The 20,822-nt window shown below is 42.8% G+C and overlaps 1 protein-coding gene across 1 annotated transcript in view; it reads right to left on the reverse strand.

The window, feature by feature from the left end:
- Positions 1-20,822, reverse strand: part of NUDT13 (nudix hydrolase 13) — an 83,865-nt gene that overhangs the window by 37,072 nt on the left and 25,971 nt on the right. The window contains exons 2-4 of the mRNA XM_082269280.1: positions 14,538-14,627; positions 4,782-4,921; positions 1,685-1,792 (exon numbers count right to left, since the gene is read on the reverse strand). Coding sequence (XP_082125406.1) covers positions 1,685-1,792; positions 4,782-4,921; positions 14,538-14,611 — 322 coding nt within the window. The 5' untranslated portion in view covers positions 14,612-14,627. The remainder of the gene's footprint in view (positions 1-1,684; positions 1,793-4,781; positions 4,922-14,537; positions 14,628-20,822) is intronic.

The following is a 20,822-nucleotide window of genomic DNA, read 5'->3' on the forward strand; positions in this document are numbered from 1 at the left end:
GTTGGAGTGGCACTGCCGTCATAGTGTGCCTATATGCCAGTGATGGCGAACTTTGGCACCCCAGATGTTTTGGAACTACATTTTCTATAATGCTCATGCACTTTGCAGTATCATTGAGCATCATGGGAAATGTAGTTCCAAAACATCTGGGGTGCCAAGGTTTGCCATCCCTGCTATATGCTATGAATCCTGATGCCAAACAGCTAAGCTTTGAAATATAATTTGTATATTTTTTGCACAGTGCACATATTAAAGCTGAGAAATGCTACATTGCAATGGTGCTATACCTGCACTGTAAAGGGTTAAATGCTTGTTCAGGTCTAGGAGCTCACAAAAGGGTGCTCCCTTTGCTCCTTCCATGCCCTTATCTCGGTCCCTGAAGCCTCTTCCCCCATACGTTTTTGAGGTCGCAGGTCCTCTGACGTCATCAAGTATAATGCAGAGCCCATAGCCCCACAATGGATGTGAGGACACCAAGGGACAGCCCACTGCCACACAACGTAGCAGAGGAAAGTCAAATTGCTTTTTCCATACCCCCTCTCCCCCCATGAGACCTAAGCAAGCATTTAACCCTTGCAGTGAGGGGGCAGCCCACTGCAAGGGAGTATTTATTCTTTCCCAGCAGATGGGCTTTAAAAACTTTTCCATGATTTGAAATACTGCGTAGGGGCTCCGGATATCAGAAAAACATCATCATCTGATACAGAAAAATGATATCATCAAGTCGATTTTTTTATTAAAGCCGATCTCCGGGAAGTAGACAAAATCTAGAATGGGACCCCTCTGGCACTGCAAGGGTTAAACGCTTATTTTGTATAGGAGTGCATTGATTAGGTTTATCTCTTACCCTACACCTTGGTGCAGAAGGCAGCACTGTGCTCCTCTACCCAAAGCTTCAGTCTGTGGACAAGCTGTGGACAGTCTCAGCGTCATCACATATATTGCAGGGCTATTAACCCCGCATTGCATGTGGAGGAGTTGTGCATGTGGCCGAGGCCTTGAGGCAGCAGTGCTGGCAGGCCACATGGATTAAGGGAGCCTGCTGGAGCCAGGAATTAGGCAAGTATAAAACCTTATCGCTTGAACCCTAGACTATACAAGCATTTACCTTTGTATGATTGGGAGCCCACGGCAAGGACAGATTTTGTCACAGATTTCAGCTTTATTGTAACACAGCAATAATGTAGCTGGAATTCTTATAAACATACATTTGTATTGTTGAAGTATTAACTACAAAATAGGCTTATGCTGTAAAAAAAAAAAAAATAGTTATCATAGGCTGTATTCACACTTATGGGAATTGTCATACGACTTCAATGACAACCGTTCAAATATGGGCGACCTAAAGTCGAAGCAACTTTAAAAACTTCCTGCACTACTTTGGCCTGACTTTCAAGTGACTTGAGTGTCATAGACTGCAATGTAAACCCTCAAAAGTCACATGAAAGTCGCAACTGAATGTTACAGGTGCAACGGTTGTCCATTATCATTGGTCCAAGCCAAAGTTGCATCCAGTCGTATGACTTTGGAGTCGTACAAGTGTGAATGAAGCCTTATAGCAGTTGTGAAAAACAGAAAATGCAATGCAGAAGAAACACCGATAGTATAATCTCACTTGACATTTACAACTTATCTGCATTTTCCATCAAAATGTATTAGAAGAAGAATGACAAAATCCACTTACCTAGATCCAGTGCAAATTCCGCAGTGCATGATTCTGAGCAACCAACCAGAACTGACTCCTCTAAGCTGGATTTGTCTTTTCCGTGCTGGCTGAGGGTTTTCATTAATTCTATAAAGCCAAAGAGCATATTATAAAATAATTATAAAACGTGAAAACGTGGTCCATACAGCACTTGATAATATCTCCTCCCAGAGTGTAACTAAAGGCACTATTTTTGTTTTGGATAGAATAGAGAGAGTTTAGAACCCCTGTCAGTCTTTTTAGGGAGATTTGTCCTGTTTACTGTTAAAAAAGAAAATCCCTCTGACACCAGAACACTAATGGAGGGGAAAACCTCCAATGGGGACACTAATTCTGGTCATCCCAGTGACACCCCAGGATTCCTCTCACTTCCTGTCTTGGCTGTGGGACAAAAAATGAAAGGAAATCTCCCCTATGGGACAAAGATGGCAAAGAAAAACTGCCGGGTTATAACCCTTCCTTTTACTCTATTCAAAATGAAGAAAAACAAGTTTGCCTTTAGCTACACTTTAACTTACTATATCCACAAAATAAGTCAGCAATGAAAGGTCTCATGATCACAGGTCTGAGCTTGGAGCAGGTTACTAATTCACAATCATCAGCTGTCAAAGCGTGCAGATCCTGCTGTGGCAAAGGTCTAAATTGGGTGGAAGTTTTACTAATCCAATATACTGTAGAGACAGCGGCCTAGGAACTCCCAAGAACTTGCAATCATTTGCGCTGTACATACAGTAAGAATGTCACCTGATCAGGTTTTTTCAGCGGGAACGCAGTTCTGACACCTCCAGCACCTCCCGCGCTGAATGTATGTAATAGCAAGAGGTGCTGAAGTGTGCTAGATGGTTTGTTGATGCTGCCTGCTGGGGGACCCTATTGTTGCTGGTGATGGATCTATTGTTGCTGGGGGGTCAACATTTGCTAGGAGGGATCTACTGTAGAGAGAGGGGTCTATTGTTGCTGGCTGCTGGGAGATCTTTTGTTTTCGGTGGACAAATCCTCTCGGGGTTTATGTTCGATGTGGTGAATGGGGATCTATTGTTGCTGGGCTGGTGGGGTGCGATCTATTGTTTCTGGGTAGGTGGCGTGATCTATTTTACTGCTTTTCTTGTTATCATTAACAAATTCCATACAATTTACTTAGCGCCACAAAATGATACTTGGCTCTGTATTCTCTAAAAGGGGCGGTACTGGGAGATGGTTAGGGGTTGGAACCAAGGGACAGTGCTCAGAGGTGGGTAGGGGTTGGAGACAAGGGGTGACCCAGAAGGAAGGAGCACCTGCACCTATTCTCTGATAAAAAAAAAAGCCCTGCATGTGATAATGCTAAAATGATCTGTATTACATCTCTCCATGCATTCACAGTATAGAGGTAGTCTGAAATGTAAGGCTTCATGTACACGGGACGTTGGAAAACCTCTCCTGAATTCTGGAACTTGACAGCTAGTAACCGATGGTTAAAAAGGTCAGTTTTGCAGTGTTTACGTGCCGCGTTTATACGCGTTTAGCAGCGTTTGCGTTTAGAAATGTTTTTACATAGTAAAATGGTCAGAAATGTATCCCCATTGAAAACACCTATAAACGGAATGCTTATAAACACGAGTTACCATGTTTAGATGCATTTGCATGCGGTTACATGCATTGGCGTTTCAAATGCCAATAAACCTCCCTCTGAACAAACTTTTTTGCTTTACAAAAAATGCCACTAAACTCAACTGCCTCTACATGACTATAAACGATTCCGTGTACATGGACAGTTAAGATAACAGAGGAGGGTTCAGGGGCTGCTAAAAAAAAAACCTCCAACTGTTCCTAAACGTCCGTTTATCAGCAGCAGTGTACATGAGGCCTAAACGTTGTCATCAGTAACAGAACTAGAAGTAACATTGGAAATCATCTACCTAAAGCCTAGCAACTGGTTCATTCATTTCCAGAATACACTGGATGCTGGCAGGTGTCAGCGGACACACGTCTGCTGACATCCGCTGCCCTACAGAGAACAAAAGGTGGTCCGATCGGGTCCGCCTGTCCGTTTTTCAGCATTCGTTCCGCTGGTGTGAAAGGGGTCTAAGGATCCACCCAGCTGCCTGATTGACAGCTGCCTCCGGCTTTCGATGCGTAGCTGAGAGCTGAAAATAGGTGTGCTAATCCCCTCCCCAGACTGGCGCTCCAATGAGCTCTTGAGCAGCCTTTTTCAGCCAGGGTGCCCAGGCACACTGGGGTGCCTTGAAGTTTCTTCAGGGGTGCCTTGGCAAATGCCTACAAATTACCTAAAAAATTGTATACAAGCTGGCATGTGGATGAAGCCTGCCTTTTAGATACACAAAGCCACAGGTTTTCATTGTGCATCATTACAACCTTCTAGCTGCTGGCATCCTAACAACCAATGGCATCAGTTAATATGGATAGCATCCTTGGTGCTCGGTCGATCGGTCGGGTTGTCGGGTCAGTCAGTCAGGCGACACATTACTCCCCCCCCCCCCGCCTCTGCCTCCTTACCTCCTCGCCTCCTTCCTCCTGTCGGGAGCTGGGGAGTGCTGGATGGCTGAGCCTCTGTCCTCCTCCAGCCGCCGTGTGTCTTCTGCCTCTTCCTGGCCACTGGCCAGTAAGATTGCTTCTCTTTTCAGCCAATCAGGAAGGAAAAGGGGTCTCACAACCCTCTTCCTGACTGGCTGGGAGGAGAGTCAGTGTGACAATAGCGAACATTCATTCGCTATTGTCACACAACTGGGTGGGCTCGGGATGCACTGCTCTGTGCGCCGAGCCCAACCTTTTCTGAAGCTTATTAGAGCCTCTGGCTCTAATCACATGCTTAAAAAAAAAAACCCTATTGGAACCCATGCGTCCGGCGCCCTGCATGTAGATTAGTGGGCCGGACGCATGGATGGGGGGGGCGGCACCCCTGCGCCCTCAATGGAAGGGCCGCCCCTGACCGGGTCCTTAATATGGTATGTAATGTAAGATCAAAGGTTATATTTAAACATTTCATGTATATATTATTGAGGGGAGAAGAAAGAAAGGAAAGCTACATTTATTATTACATATTGCATCAATTAGGAAACAACAAGATAATATTTACCTGAACATCTTAAAACGGGTGCATAATAAGTACTGTCAGACTTCCGTACAAGGGGTGAAAGATTGTGGAACAGATAAAATGATCCTGATGTAAGTGCCTGGCGACAAATGTCATCATTTTCCTTTAATTCAAACAGGAAGCTGTGGATAAATATGAGCAGAATGTTAAGCAATATGTTTGCACAGAACACGGAAACGCAAGAAGAGGAACTATTAGGTTTTATTGTTTGTTTGCACAGTGGATGCATCCACAGAGAATAACAGCACAGTAAATGGGTTCTCCTTGGGAAGTGGCATTTTGCTTTAGCTGTTCCATGTCATTATGAGTAATCTCATAAGGGTGGACTTACTACCCTCCCCACCACCACAAACAACATGTTTACATTTCCTGATTTAATGTGCCCTTATATCTGAAAGTTTAACCTTTCATTTGCAGCATGAATGTATGAAGATGTTGGCGCTATATAAATCCTGTATAATAATAATAATAATAAAGATAAGTACAGTTTATTCTTATTGAACACATAATTTGAGCTATTATTGTAGAATGTACTTTAAAATATGGATGGGTTTTTAAAACAGAACACAGCCGTATTCTCTTTGTAGATACCCTGTCTCTGATTCATAGCTTGGACAGAACCGTACAAAGGGAGAGACTGATTCATGTGTGCAGATTACAGCTTGAACTATTGAGCACTAGTCTTCTTTTTTTTTTAACAACAGAGGAGGTATGGAAATTAAAGTGGTTGTAACCCTAAAAAAAAAAAAAAAAAAAGATCCTATTTTTTTAAGGCATGCTCTATAGCAATGCTCTATATATGCTTGTGCTGTGCAATTTGTCCCTACCTATGTTTTAATATACCTGGTTGATCCTGCCTGTTCCTGTGTCCTGCTGTCTGTGCTGACCACAGTAATCATGGCTGCTGAGCCATGATTCTATGGTCAGGTTACGTGCCTCCATCAGCCTGCTGTCTGTTTTGAATCTCTCCCCTCTCCATCCTTGCCTATCAGCGTGAGAGCGCTCCTGCCGCTTTTAAGCTGCAATATATACATGTATCCCCTCTGAATTATGCTGCCAATAACTACAGTGTGTGTGTGTGTTTTTTTAAATGAAAAGACTAAATATCTTTTCCCACACCACCACTATGCGGTCACGTTATCCCACTCTGCTGGCCGGCTGACGTCACAGGCGAATCTCGGTCCCTCCCGCTTCTCTCCATAGATAGGGGAAGAAAAGCTGAGGGAGATCACATGACCACACAGCTGCCATGTGAGAAATGGTATTTAGCTTTTTCATTAAAAAACACACACACACAGTAGTTATTGGCAGCATAATCCAGAGGGGATACATGTTACAATGTGACTTTACATACACTTTAAAGGAGTTGTAAACCCTTGTTTTTTATTTTCTATAAAAATTACAAACCTATACTACTTACCTGCTCTATGCAATAGATTTGCAAAGAGCAGCCCCGATCCTCTTCCTCTGGGGTGTCCCGCCGGTGATCCAGGCCCCTCCTCTTTATCGGGTGCCCCCCAAGGAAAGCTGCTTTCCCTGGGGGCATCCGTGCGGGCTTGCTCCCGAGTCCTGCTGCTGCATCCATTGCCCTGCCCCTGTGTCACTGGATTTGATAGACAGCAGCGGGAGCCAATGGAGGTATGCCCAGAAGCTGTGCAGGGATGCCACGACTGCACCGGAAGTGACGAGCGGGGCCGGTGCAGTGCATTGTGGGACTCTGACGTCACGGAAGAGGACACGAAGAGGGACGTTGCGGCTTCATCTGCCCACACCTGAGATGGCAGCGCTGGAGAAGAAATTTTCATGGTAAGTATTTCTTCTTACAGGTAAGTGCGACCTGGGACAGTTCAGAGGCTATCCATTATGGAATGTACTAGCCCTGACTGTCCCGGGGGTATTTTTAGCTTTGACCCCTGAGGCCGGAACTCTGCTTTCAGCACATTTGTGGCCCTGGAACTATCTTTCTGTCTTATCACTAAAACAGCTGCACACTGTACCTGGAAATTTATATAAATATATCCACAACTCAATACTGCTCAAACAAATCAACAGCCCCCTTCCCATTCTACAACACTAGATACCCTGGAACTGCCACTCCCAGGCATTGCTAATACCAGGTTCAGTTCACAAAGCTTACACACTAGGATAGAAATTCTTATATGGCTGTTATTTTAAACTAAGTCCGATGAGAAATGAAAATACCAGTCACATAGTTAAAAAGATTCTAATCCTTGTGTAAAAGTGTTACTAAACCCACAACAGAAAAAGTCTGTATATGCAGTAAAGCATGCTTGTTATACTCACTGTGGAACCTAAGGGGGTAATCCTTTGCATTATGTAAAAAGGCTGTTTGATCCTGTCTTCTCTGGTCCTCCCCTTCATTTACTGCCCCCAATCCATCTGCTTATAGAATATAGCTTTGGAGGCACTCTGTACATGTTCAGTTTGGTGGATATTGCTAGAGAGTTTCTTTTTTTTTTTTTTCGAAGGGTGCATGTGATTAGCACAGGGCCAATCAGCACTGTCCAGACAGAAAGTCAGGGGTCATGCAGCCTCATAGGACAGCCAGAGCAGAATGAAAACTCCTCCTACAAGCTTTAACCAGTGCTCGGCCAGACACTGATAGAAGGCACAAGACTGCTATATACTGCTGATGAGAAAAGGTATTTAGCAGTTTATATTTACTAAAACTATTGCATGTCTATTTTCTGTGTACTGTGGGAGACCAGATATAGTGAATGCAGGCTCCTGGGTTTAGTAACACTTTAAAGCTTTGTTAACTGAACCCAATGCCTTTGGAAATACTTCTCTACCTATCCCAGATCCAACAGTATAGTTTCTTTGGAAAAAGCTTACTCCCACCTATCCCTGATTCAGCAGCCTCCTTGTAAATGCCACTGCCCCTCCTTGCCAGCACAGCACCAGGACATCCCTGGAATTATACTATCCCATCTAACTCGAATCTACGTGTCCCTGGAATCTCCCATAGCCACCAGTCCTTCCTGGATTTGTGCATTCTGCTGCAAAGAAGAGGGGAAATAAAGCAGCCCAGAGCAAGAAGGATGCAGTAACCTACAGCAACCATAAATTACATCTTGCTCAAACTGAAATTATTCCGGTGGTTCCCTGTTTACATCCCTATAGCCAATTGTACTGAATAAGCTTGAAAGTGCATTAAACTGAATGTGGCTTGAAAGCGAAGCTGGAGCACTTGCTGACCAGGCTGTTGGTTACCATAGGGATGCTACACCAGCAAAGAGAAGAATACAAGCAGTGGTGGATTAGGTGTACCTTGAGCCCTGGGCTATTTTCAGTTCAGAGCCCTATGAGTGCTGCTTATATAGCTCAATGGACCCTAAAAACAGCAGATGTGAGGTCAGAACATTCCTATTAATGGCTTGTTTAGAAGCGTGAAGAGCCCCGTCCTCGACACATTATGCTGCGTCTGCATCCACTTTGGTACTGCATGCAGGTAGCCCATAGAAGTGGATGCAGACACAGCAGCTGCACAGACACAGTCGCATGTCAAAATGCAACATGCAGCCAGGAGCAGGTGCATAGATTTGAACGCAGACACTGTGTTTGCAAATGCAGCTCTGCACGGTGGACAGGGCTAATCACTCGTCTGAATGAGCCCTTCTAAAGACACTAAAGTTATAATTCTGGTAAAAAAAAAAAATTGCAAAGTTATTTTAAAAAAAAAAAAGGTTGCTTTTTTTAAATCCAAAGTTAAAAAAGAAATAACAAAAAACAAATGGAAATAAAAAAAAATTGCATTTGCATAGTAAAAACAAAATAAAAACACAATCAGCAAAACAAATTGGGTAAAAGAGGAGTTAGTTAGGCTGATTAGGATTATCTATGAGATTAGATATTTTATTAAATAAATAAAAACACATAAAAACTGGTCTAAATACACTGTAACATTATAGTGTACCAACATAATTATCAGTGAAGCCTGCAAACACTGATTGCAGGCTGCATTTACACAAGAATAGTTCGAATTTATTATATCTGAGGAATTTATTTAACTGAATTCTATTTTATCAGATACCTTCAGGTCCGGCAGACTATATCTCCACCAGGATGAATTCTGACAGAAACAAATCCCCTGCCTCTTTTTAAGTTGTAGCTGTACGATTTCTTCTTCTTCTATTTTTTCTCTCTCTCCTCTTTCATCATCCGATCCTGCCCTTCTTTCTAATTTCTTCTTCCCCTCTTTAACCCTCCCTCACTTACACCTCATTCCCCTTTCCCCATTCTAACCCTTCCCCTAGCCACACATGTTTTCCCATTCCACCCTGTCTATCTCCCTACTCTATCCCTATAAAACAGTGGCTCTTGAGTTTCACCCAATTTACAATTCCCTCAAGTTAAGCCTGGTACACACTATTAGTGTTTTTCCCTTCAATAAAAAAAACTGTCAGCTCCGGTCAGAGCCGCTGTACTAACTTTGGATCTCCCTTTCTGAGCTGTTGTGTTCTGACAGGGGGTCAGCCCCCCCCCCCCCGCCAGAGCACTCTGACCAGCGCTCTTAATCATTGGCTGAGAGCGCTGTTTAGGAGCGGGTCAGCTGCTGGTTTTCCAGCACGCTCGCCCGACAGAAGCTGGGTCAATGGCCGGCATCTGTTAGACAGGGTGCCATACACATGGGCCGAATGTTGGCCGGCTGTTTTTGAACCGGCCGATGTCGGCCTGTATTCGCCCCTTGTGTATGGGTCTTTACTCCAATCAATCAAAACTGCCAGGCACTACCTAATATAAGTACATATTTAGTCTGGTTGAAAAAAGTCACAAGTCCATCCAGTTCAACCAATAAAACACACTAACACCACCAAGGAGACATTTTATCCAATTTCTCCCAGTTTTTTGGGCATTGCGGTTACACCAGGCTCTCCTGGTTTGATGTTTGTTCATTATACTTTTGGACTTCATCCATATTTTACCAATGTATTCTCCACAGCTTAAAAATAAAGGGAAGATTCTAAACCTTTGCCACCTTCTCTATCCAAGACCCCAAAATAGTGGGGTCCCACTTTATTTGATGTTTCTTACTTGCCATTATTAATTTTACTGTGCTTATTTAACACAATGAGAATGGAGAGACAGCACCAGAAGCTAGAAGTCAGATATCAGCAGCCGAGTACAAGCACACTAAGAGCTAAATCTGACTGTTTGCCAGGACTTGCTGCACAACCCAGATCATTTAGCTGTGTTCTGGAAGTAAACAATTCCAGCTTCCCTGGAGCTCCTCAAAGCAGCAATTCCTCCTGTACAGCCTATTTGGACATTAAGGCACACTTACTTTGTAAAGTGCCCCCCTCCAGTAATGGGACATCCGTGTTCCTTTTTGTCACTGGTGTTTCCATCTTCTTCAGGTCTTCTTACAAGTCCAGAGTCTTAATACCTCTTGAATGGGGCTTGAGTGGGGCCATGATGACATAACTGCCATGTGCACAGTAGGCTGGACTACGTCACCCTAGGTTACTGTTCCTTCCCTTTTTACACCCCCACCTGCTGAGGCGCTCAAGGCACCTGGTTTCTTCCTTACAGTGTATTTGCATGTTATGAGACACTTACCTTGCAAAGTGCCCTGTCCAGCGATGGGACATTCCAGTTTCCCCTCCTTAACAGTGTTTCCATCTTTTCTTGGTCTTCTTCCAGGTGTGGAGTCTTCAACCTTCTTGAATGGTGGGGTAGGACATGTGCACAATAGTTACTTTATCCCAGCACCCAGCACTTACTACCAGCATGTACAGCTGTCAGTGTAAAATTTGCGAAAATCTACTGTCGGGCAGGGAAAGAGATTTCATTGGAGATGAGACATAATTACATAGTTACATAGTTAGTGAGGTTGAAAAAAGACATCAGTCCATCCAGTTCAACCTATGATGTGTGTGTGTTTGCTGTTAACCGTACATTGCATACCCCTCTATGTTGTGGTCTTTAAGGTGCCCATCTAATAGTTTTTTTAAACTATCGATGCTCCCTGCTGATACCACTGCTTGTGGAAGAGAATTCCACATCCTTACTGCTCTTACAGTGAAGAACCCCCTACGTATTTTAAGGTTAAACCGCCTTTCCTCTAGTTTTAGTGAGTGGCCACGTGTCTTATTGTATTCCCTTTCTCTGAATAGTTTGTTCCTTATGCTAGGGTCGCCAGTACAGTATTTGTACATTGATATCATATCCCCGACGTAGCGGTTGATTTACTAAAACTGGAGAGTGCAAAATCTGGTGCAGCTGTGCATGGTAGCCAATCAGCTTCTAACTTCAACTTTTTCAATTAAGCTTTGATAACAAAAAAAATGGGAGCTGATTGGTTTCTATGCAGAACTGCACCAGATTTTGGACTCTCCAGTTTTAGTAAATCAGCCCTATACTGTCTACCCTAAGTATATCCCTACTAGCAGCTTTTTACATTACAAGTTAGGCTGGCTTAAATGAAAGGTTATAGACATACACAGTTGTTTTATATTAGGTTAAAAAAATAAACTTTTAACTTTTGAATGGGCACACATGGGCTGATCTGTTTACAGAGAAAGGGGAAATACGGTTGTCATTTGCATACTGTAACTTTGTGCCACTCCTACATACACTGTAATTATGTTTTAAAATATCTAAAAAAAAAGAGCAGTGAATTCATTCTGAAAATAGCTCGGTTTCACCAGATTTCCAAGCCACGTTATTTTACTGCTGGAAATTTCATCATACGATCCTGCCCAGAGCTAAGTACACTGTGACATTCCTAAGCACAGAGTATTAAATGGCGAATGGGTGTTCTCTCAAGAGTTCTTCTCATATTTAGAGAAGGCAAATCAAATAAATGTTTTAAAGAGTTAAAACCAATCATAATAGAAATAAAACAAACACTTCCACTGCTAATTATATTTATTTTTTTTATGAGCAGATACTAAGCTAACATTACTTCAGTTATAATGAAAAACTGAATGAGCAAGAAGAAAGCAGAAAATATTATATTAAACATGTGGTTATCTATATATATTATATAAGGGCTATGTGCATTAACTACATTCAGTGCATTAAAGGGAACCACTTTATATTTAATTGCGCTGATTTACTTTTTTACACAATTAACCACTTCCCGCCCGCCCTATTACAAAAGGACGGCGGGAATGTGGTTGTGTTATCCTGACCGGACGTCATATGACGGCGGCAGGATAACACAGCTCTGGGCGCCCCCCGGGGGCACGCAGAGCGGCGATCGGTGATGCGAGGTGTCAGTCTGACACCCTGCATCTCCAATCTCGGAAAAGAGCCTCTGACGGAGGCTCTTTACCATGTGATCAGCCGTGTCCAATCACGGCTGGTCACATAGTAAATAGGAACAGCCGTTGATCGGCTTTCCTTAGTTCGTGCCTGACAGGCACGAGTAAAGGAGCGCCGATCGGCGGCTCCCCTGACAGGGGGGGGGGGGGGTCGGCACTGGTAATCAGATCATTGATTACCAGTGCAGACCTTTGGGGGGGGGGGATGCCACTAGATCCACCAGGGATGCTCACTATGACCTCAGGGATGCCCACTATGACCCCAGGGATGCCCACTATGGCCACCAGGGATGGCAATCAGGGCTCAGGGAGCCCCCCATTGCCCTCCCCATCAGTGCTGCCCACCAGTGCCCTCCCTGTCAGTGCTGCCCACAAGTGCCCATCATTGCCATCCTTTAGTGTCGCCCACCAGTGCCCATTATTGCCCACCAGTGCCGCCTATCAGTGCCCATTAGTGCCCATTAGTGCCCATCAGTGCCGCCCGTCAGTGCCGATCAGTGCCGCCCATCAGTGCCCACCAGTGCCGCCTATCAGTGCCCATTAGTGCCCATCAGTGCCACCTATCAGTGCCCATCAGTGCCACCTATCAGTGCCTAGCAGTGCCACCTATCAGTGCCCACCAATGCTGCATATCTGTGCTACCTATCAGTGCCACATATCAGTGCCTATCAGTGCCGCATATCAGTGCCGCCTATCAGTGCCACCCCATCAGTGCCACCCCATCAGGGCCTCCTCATCAGTGCCTGTCAGTGCAGTCTCATCAGTGCTCATCAGTGCAGGAAAAAACGTATTTATTTACAAAATTGTATAACATAAACAAAAAAACTTTTTTTTTTTTTTCAAACTTTTCGGTCTTTTTTTATTTGTTTAGCAAAAAGGAAAAAACCCAGAGGTGATCAAATAATACCAAAAGAAAGCTCTATTTGTGGGGGGAAAATGACATAAATTTGGTGTAGGTACAGTGTTGCATGACCACGCAATTGTCATTCAAAATGCAACAGGGCTAAAAGGGGAAAATTGGCCTGGGCAGGAAGGGAGGGAAGTGCCCTGTATTAAAGTGGTTAAAGGGAACCTGTATGATAATTGGAGCTGCTGTTACTGACTTTTCTTTTTTTTTTCTTTTTCTTTTTTTATATCTATCATCTACTACTTGATCACTCACTAACCTGGGACAAGCAAGTGCATATTCGTTCCTGGGACAAGGATAAGAAAAACAGCCCAGGGGCCTGCACCTTTAAGTCCCCATACACATTGGACGTTTAGCACCGATGCATGGGGCTCCAGGATTTAGCCATAGGCTGAGGGCACAGATGCACCATCCTGCTACCAGCAGCAACTCTATGAGAGGCTGACAGCTGCTGCGGCTGGATGGGGCTGGGCGGAACTTCCCTTTATGGCAATATGTACCCACGGACAAATGCCCAGAATGCAAGAAGTCTGACTAAATACAAGGCTTCCTCTAAATGGCTGAGGTGGGGATCCTGATGTTATCCGCCCACCTTCCACCTCAGCCAATAAAGGGAGATCCTATATTCATTAAAAAAAATACAAGACTTCCTATGAATGGCTGAGCCGCATTAAGCCCTGCTCCATTACGTTCCGGTAACAAAAGGGTAAGTCCCTTTTCCACTGCCGAAAAGCAGCAGAATATACAGTATGAAGCTGATGCTACATACAATTTATACCAGCCTTTTTCAACCAGGGTGCCTTGAAGTTTCTTAAGGGGTACCTTGGCAAAATGCCTAAAAACTGCCGCAAAATTGTATACAAGCCAGCGTATGGATGAAGCCTGCCTTTTAGTTACACAAAGCCACAGGTTTTCATTGTGCACCATTAAGACCTTGTAGCCATCGGCGTCCTAACAACCAATGACTTTCTCCTGCCCCACTCTGTGCTGGAATCACATTAGCTGGGTGATGGGGAAACACTGAGGGAGAAGAGAAACATTGGAATACTAGTCAGTACCAGTGTGTAAAAGTGTATTGGATTTGGAAGAATCACCTCTAACATCGGGTGTCCTGTGTGTGTGGATGTTGAGGTTTTATGTAAAACAATTAGAATTGTTTTTTACATTTTAGAATGGGGTGCCTTGAGACTGTCCATAATTGTAGAGGGTGCCTTGACTGAGAAACACTGATTTATACAGTTCTCACATCTGTTGGTAAAGAAAACTTTGCTTTGGCCAACTAAAGTCATAGTAAACCTGGAGTTAGGCTTTACAACACTTGTAGCTTCCAGTATATTTGTGCATTGGCCATAGGAACCTGTATAAAAAATATCTATTACAAAAAAAAAGTTTAAAACCAGGATTTGGATCCTGATAAATAAATACAGATTTTAAAACTTTCATTTTTTATATGTATAATTAGAAAGAGGAAATCATAATATACGTGAAATCATTTTCAAGACTAGGAAATCAGGCTCTAAAAATGCTGTCAGTCTGACTTACCGTGTCTGTTTGACGTAGGATGAGCACCATCTGACGCAAAGGGATCTGGCAGGACATCTAACAGCATTAAACATCTTCTGCTTCTAATTTCTGCAACTTAAAAAGCACCAAAAACCAGAACGTAAATGCTGATGCATATAAAAAGGAAAGTGTGCAATTAAAGGATATTAATTGATTACATGTGTCATTTCTGCTGATATATTCAATCTTCTCCTTCTACCTAATCCTCTGACGTGTAAAATCCTTTTAAAGTCTTCTACCAGTCAAAACATTTTATTTATCATTTTGCATAGAGTAGGGAAGAGATACAGCGGTTGATTTACTTAAAGAGGTTGTAAACCCGTAACATTTTTTTTTTTTTTGCAACCTGAAAGAGAAACACATAATGAGCTAGTATGCATCGCATACTAGCTCATTATGAAATACTTACCTTAGAACGAGCCCCCGCCGTGCCGCCCGCTTACCTGTATGAAGGGCGACATGTCCAGTCGCCCGTCTTCCGGGATCACGGCATCCGGCCATCTGATTGGCCGGAGCCGTGTGACGTCACTCCCGCGCACGCGCGCGAGAGCCGACGGTCACGGCACGGGACTCTTAAGGAACGGCACCAGCAGCCGTTCCTTCAGAGCGCATGCGCCAGTGATGTCACTGGCTGCATGTAAGGTAAATATCTCCTAAACGGTACATGTTTAGGAGATATTTACAGTACCTATAGGTAAGCCTTAATATAGGCTTACCTATAGGTACAAGTTACAGAGGAGGGTTTACTTCCTCTTTAAGGCAAATAGACTGTGCACTTTGCAAAGTGCAGTTAAATTCAGCAAGTACAGTTGCTCCAGAGCTTAGTAAAGGAGGTAAGCCTTCACTTTGCAAAGAATACCCAATCCTGTGCAGGAAAATTGATAAAACTGAATTTTTTCTTAAACATGATTGGGTGATAGAAGTCAGCAGAGCTTCTGCTCATTTACTAAGCTCTGGGGAAACTGAGTGCAACTGCACTATGCAATGTGCACAGTCTGTTTGCCTTTAGTAAATCAACCCCATAGCCTCTAACAGGCTTTTATTGCTGTCTGCGTCCCCAATGCATATGTCTATTTTTCCTGAAGACCAGCATGGACTGAAACTGATGGGAAGTCCAAAAATGTTACAGCTGTCACTGCAACAGGAGGGGATGGGAATTTTTCCGATCAGCACACCTGCTCTGGTAACAATTGCCCATTTTTGGATACCCCTCCCTCTGGAGAGATTTTCTCTCAATTCCTGTTGTGTCTCAGGGACAGGAAGTGAAGAGAAATCTCCCCAACAGGGCACAGACAACACAAAAATAAAAGGTTTTAACCATATTATTTTGTAGCCAAACCACCCAAAAACGTTTTGGCTAAAAGTATCTTTTAATCAAGTTATGTATGTTTCAAGTAATAATTTTTAGACTTAGAAATCAATTTCTTCCAGATCCATTTACATTTATAACAGGTTGTAACTGTGTTAAAAGATACAACCATGCACAAATATATTACAGATAAAGTGCGCTGGCTATAAAATCTCAGCATAAAAACTTTCAATCTTAGATTTTAATTTTACACAGCAAAAAAGGAAGAACATACAAATAGACTGACATAAGTCTTACTGAGGAACTCATAAAGGGTGTCTAAGACACCCTTTAGAATTTTGTTTGGGTGCAGCACCAAAAGTGTCGGTGCTTGTGCCCCAGTGCCGCAAAAAGGTCTTCGAGCGCCCAGGGCAAAGGTGCCAAACTGTGCCCCCCATTCCCTTAGGGTTAGGGTCAGGGTTCCCCCAATCCCTGCAATAAACCATTGCGCCCCGGGCAGCTGTCCGTCCTGCCCACCCCTTGTCCTGGCCCTGTTGTGCCCGATTCATCTGCGGAATCTATAAAACAATCTATAAAACACATAAAAATTCTGTGCTCGCTTTTTAGAGATCTTGCCAAAAGTAGCTGTGTAAATATCCAAGTTGAGTAGTAACAAATGAATAACAAAAATACAGTGCTTAGCAAAAAATAAATGAATAAATAAGTATCTACAACCACAAATCATAGAAATGTGTTAAAAAAAAGTCAAACTTTGTGAAGTAAATAAATCAAATACATATATAAAAAATAACATTTATATTATTCAGTGCACCACAGTCATAAGTCCATAAACAGCTTTAGTCTTCATATGATACATAAAGTGTAAAAATGTGCTTATTTCCACTTAGTAGAATACATTTGCTTCGAACCACCAAAAATCATGTAAATCATGTGAGTCCACAAACCACATTAGTGCCTATTTGATAAAAACATGTGCAAGTCTCCACTCTTAAAGCAGTAGAAAACTCCATTGTATTTTTTTTTATTTTTATTAGGGGCCCCCAAATGGGTTTTCCCATGCACCACAAATTAGCCCTATTAAGACAGACTTACCTGCTAAAGAAGCCCTCCCGCGATGCGGCGTCACCGATCCAACAAGTCTGAACGCTTCCATCTTCGCCAGGCCTTCCTTCCAGGTTCTGTTTCTTTAGCTGCTTAATAGACTGGGCCTGCGAAGGTCACTCCCATTCATGCGCCTGGGAGTCACATCACTACTGGATGGATCAGGACTGTAAATATATGCTGAGCTCCGCATGCTGACAGGCAAGAGAAAGTCTTTATGGTAGAAGAGATCGATAGAGTCTCTTCTGTCATAAATACCATCCCTGTCAGCAACTTTTCTTTTTTAAAAGTGGATCTAATACCCAGTGGTGTATTTTGGTTTTGTGCTGCCCTAGGCAAAACTAAAATTGGACACCCACCCACCCCCCCCCCTCCTATGTAAATTTGCCCCACTCCTTTCTTAACGGATGTGGCTCCCTCCAAAATTGAAGGACTACAAGCCAGAATGAACCCCTGAGATCTTATGAGAGGGGGAGGGTGAGGGGAGATGAGAGAGAGAGAGAAGGGGGGTGAGAAAGAGAGAGAGCGAGAGGGGGGATGAGAGAGAGAGAGCGAAAGGGGGGATGAGAGAGAGAGCGAGAGGGGGGGATGAGAGAGAGAGAGCGTGAGGGGGATGAGAGCGAGAGGGGGGATGAGAGAGAGAAAGAGCGAGAGGGGGGATGAGAGAGAGAGAGAGAGAGAGCGAGAGGGGGGATGAGAGAGAGGGTGAGAGAGAGGGGGGTGAGAGAGAGAGGGGGGTGAGAGAGAGGGGGGATAAGAGCGAGAGAGAGGGGGTGAGAGAGAGGGGGGAATGAGAGAGGCCGCTCTAGCAATAGAGTTTCAGTGGCCAATAGAGTCTCAGGTGGAGGGGGGGCGGCTTTTTTGCTGCCCCCCTGCAAAGTGCCGCCCTAGGCCTTGTTGGCCTAGGCCAAAATACAGCCCTGCTAATACAACTTTAATGATATAAAATGCTAGTGATTTGTAACCTTCAAACAAGCACCCTGATGACTCAACAGATGTATTTGACCTATTTTTAAAAGATTGCCAAAAAGCTACAGTATTGATGTCAGATAAACTGGGACTTACTGGGGCTTATTTACTAAAGGCAATTAGACTGTTCACAATTAGAGAGTTATCCTCAAAGTTTAGTGAATGAGGTAAAGTTCTACTGACTTTATCATCCAATCATGTGCAAACAAAAATGCTGTTTTTTTTTTTTTCTTTGCACGTGATTGGGTATTCCTTGCAAAGCGAAGCTTCACCGTATTCACTAACCTCTCGGCCAAATTCCCTTGCAGACTGCGACTTCAATTCCAGTATGAACAGCATATCTGCCTTTTGTAAATCAACCCCACTGGCTGCTATTTCCTCATGGTTCCATAGAAAAGCATTAGGAAGAGAGGCTCATAGTGCAACGATGAATCTTGAAGAAAACATCAGGATAACAACAAATAGTACGCACAAAGCAAGTGCTCTGCCCAGCAGCATACAAAATGAATGAATCAAGCGACACACCCTGCAAACTCTGATCTCAAAGTCCACTACAGTATCTGGGTCTAGCATTGGACATAGAGCTGCCAGAGTGTTTCTGACACAAAAGAAACATGAGATTCTCTGATCTCAGATTTGAGGTTTTAAATCCAGGGGTTGTTCGACTCCACTTTTGCATGAGAGTCTTGGGTCTGATCAGTGGTGTATTTTGGTTTTGTTCTGCCCTAGGCAAGACTAAAATTGGGCACCCCCCCCCCCCTTCTTATGTAAATTTGCCCCACTCCTTTTTTAACGGATGTAACTCCCTCCAAAATTGAAGGACTACAAGTCCCAGCATGAACCCCTGAGATCTCACCAGAGGGGGGGGTGAGAGGGAGTGGGAGAGAGAGAAGGGTGAGGGAGAAAGGGGGATAAGAGAGAGAGGGGGGGTGAGGGGGGATGAAAGAGGGGGGTGAGAGAGAGGGGGGGATCAAAGAGTGAGAGAGAGAGAGGATGAAAGAGAGGGGGGGATGAGAGAGAGGGGAGATGAGAGAGAGGGTGGGATGAGAGAGAGGGGAGTAAGAGAGAGAGAGGGGGTGAGTGTGAGAGAGAGAGAGGAGGTGAGAGAGGCGGCTCTAGCAACCAGTGGCCAATAGAGTCTCAGGTGGAGGGGGGGTGGCTTTGTTGCTGCCCCCCTGCAAAGTGCCGCCCTAGGCCTGGGCCTTGTTGGCCTAGGCCAAAATACAGCACTGGGTCTGATGATAGCCTCCTTTGAGGCAGTCCATTTTTCCATATAAAACACAAATTTAAAGCAGCGCTAGCCCTTAAAATTGTATAAAAATAAATAACACTAGATCTCTCCTAAATAAAACATGTGACACTCTCAAGTAAAAGATTGGATATTAAATTTTGTTAAACAATTTTTAAAAAATTATGTATAAGATATTGTGAAATGATAATATTTTTTGGTGCTAAAATACATAGATAATTATAAAAACTGTGAAATCGTGCTAAAGTCCATAAAAAATAAATTGGTATCCCTTAGGTGATCAAAGTAAGGTGCTCCGGTGCCGGTTATACAATAAAGTGCTCCAAGGTGAAAAGGTGCCCCTCTTGGTTCGCTACTCACCACAGCGCCAATAATTAAGAGCCTCAACAGTATTGCAAATAAGCCTTGACACCAGGATATTTTCCTCTGTACGCCTTTCACTGTAAATAAGGGTCCGCTTGCGCATCCACCATTAAAAGAAATAAAAGGCGTATATAGTGAAGTATGTACGTATGGGTTTATTTCTGCTTAGCAGCCAAGTGCATACTTACAGCAAGTACAAGATAGTTAGGCATATACAACGTAGTGCCTCGTGGTTACGCCGCTCGGCGTGCGTTCCACGGACAGGAAGCGATAAACCGGAAGTGACGTGCCGCTCCGTACGTGACAGGAAGTGCGTCAACGCGTTTCGCCGTAGGTTCCGGCGTTTTCAAAGACATCACTTCCTGTTTACATCGGCCTTTTATATGATAAGCAACCAGTCGTCATATCCGGATATCATATTATTTCAGAACTTAGTCTTGCAAAAACGTAGCAAATCATCTATACAGTATCCAGATTGGTATATTGGCACTACCAACCGGCATTATTCATTTACAACTTATATTTTATTTTGAATATTGGATAAATTGCGGTATGTGAATTCCGGATTTCACTTCCTGTTTACATCAAATCGACATATTAAAACATATATTTTATTAAGCACATTGGCTATTAAAATTGTGATATAAAACACACATTGTACGCGTAAAAATGAACGTATAAGTAAAAATAAATAAATAAAAAAATAAAAAAATACCTAATGAAAATGTATTTATATTAATTTTAAAATTCAATTATTGCTAAAAAATATATCTGGTGAATTTGTGGAGAAATAAATATCATTATTGTTATATATATGTTATGGATTCCATTTATTTAACATCACAATTACTTTAAATCTTAAAAAATAAAAATTATAAAATGATTTGACATTATTGTTATATTATTTATTTTTTATACATGTACATATGTACATATATCTATATTGACAGACTTTGAATACTATTACAATAGGAGGACGTTTAAAATATATTTAAATTTACAATATAGATATATGTACATATGTACATGTATAAAAAATAAATAATATAACAATAATGTCAAATCATTTTATAATTTTTATTTTTTAAGATTTAAAGTAATTGTGATGTTAAATAAATGGAATCCATAACATATATATATAACAATAATGATATTTATTTCTCCACAAATTCACCAGATATATTTTTTAGCAATAATTGAATTTTAAAATTAATATAAATACATTTTCATTAGGTATTTTTTTATTTTTTATTTATTTATTTTTACTTATACG

The sequence above is a fragment of the Pelophylax lessonae genome (assembly GCF_965119305.1).
Source record: "Pelophylax lessonae genome assembly, chromosome: 9".
NCBI lineage: Eukaryota > Metazoa > Chordata > Amphibia > Anura > Ranidae > Pelophylax > Pelophylax lessonae.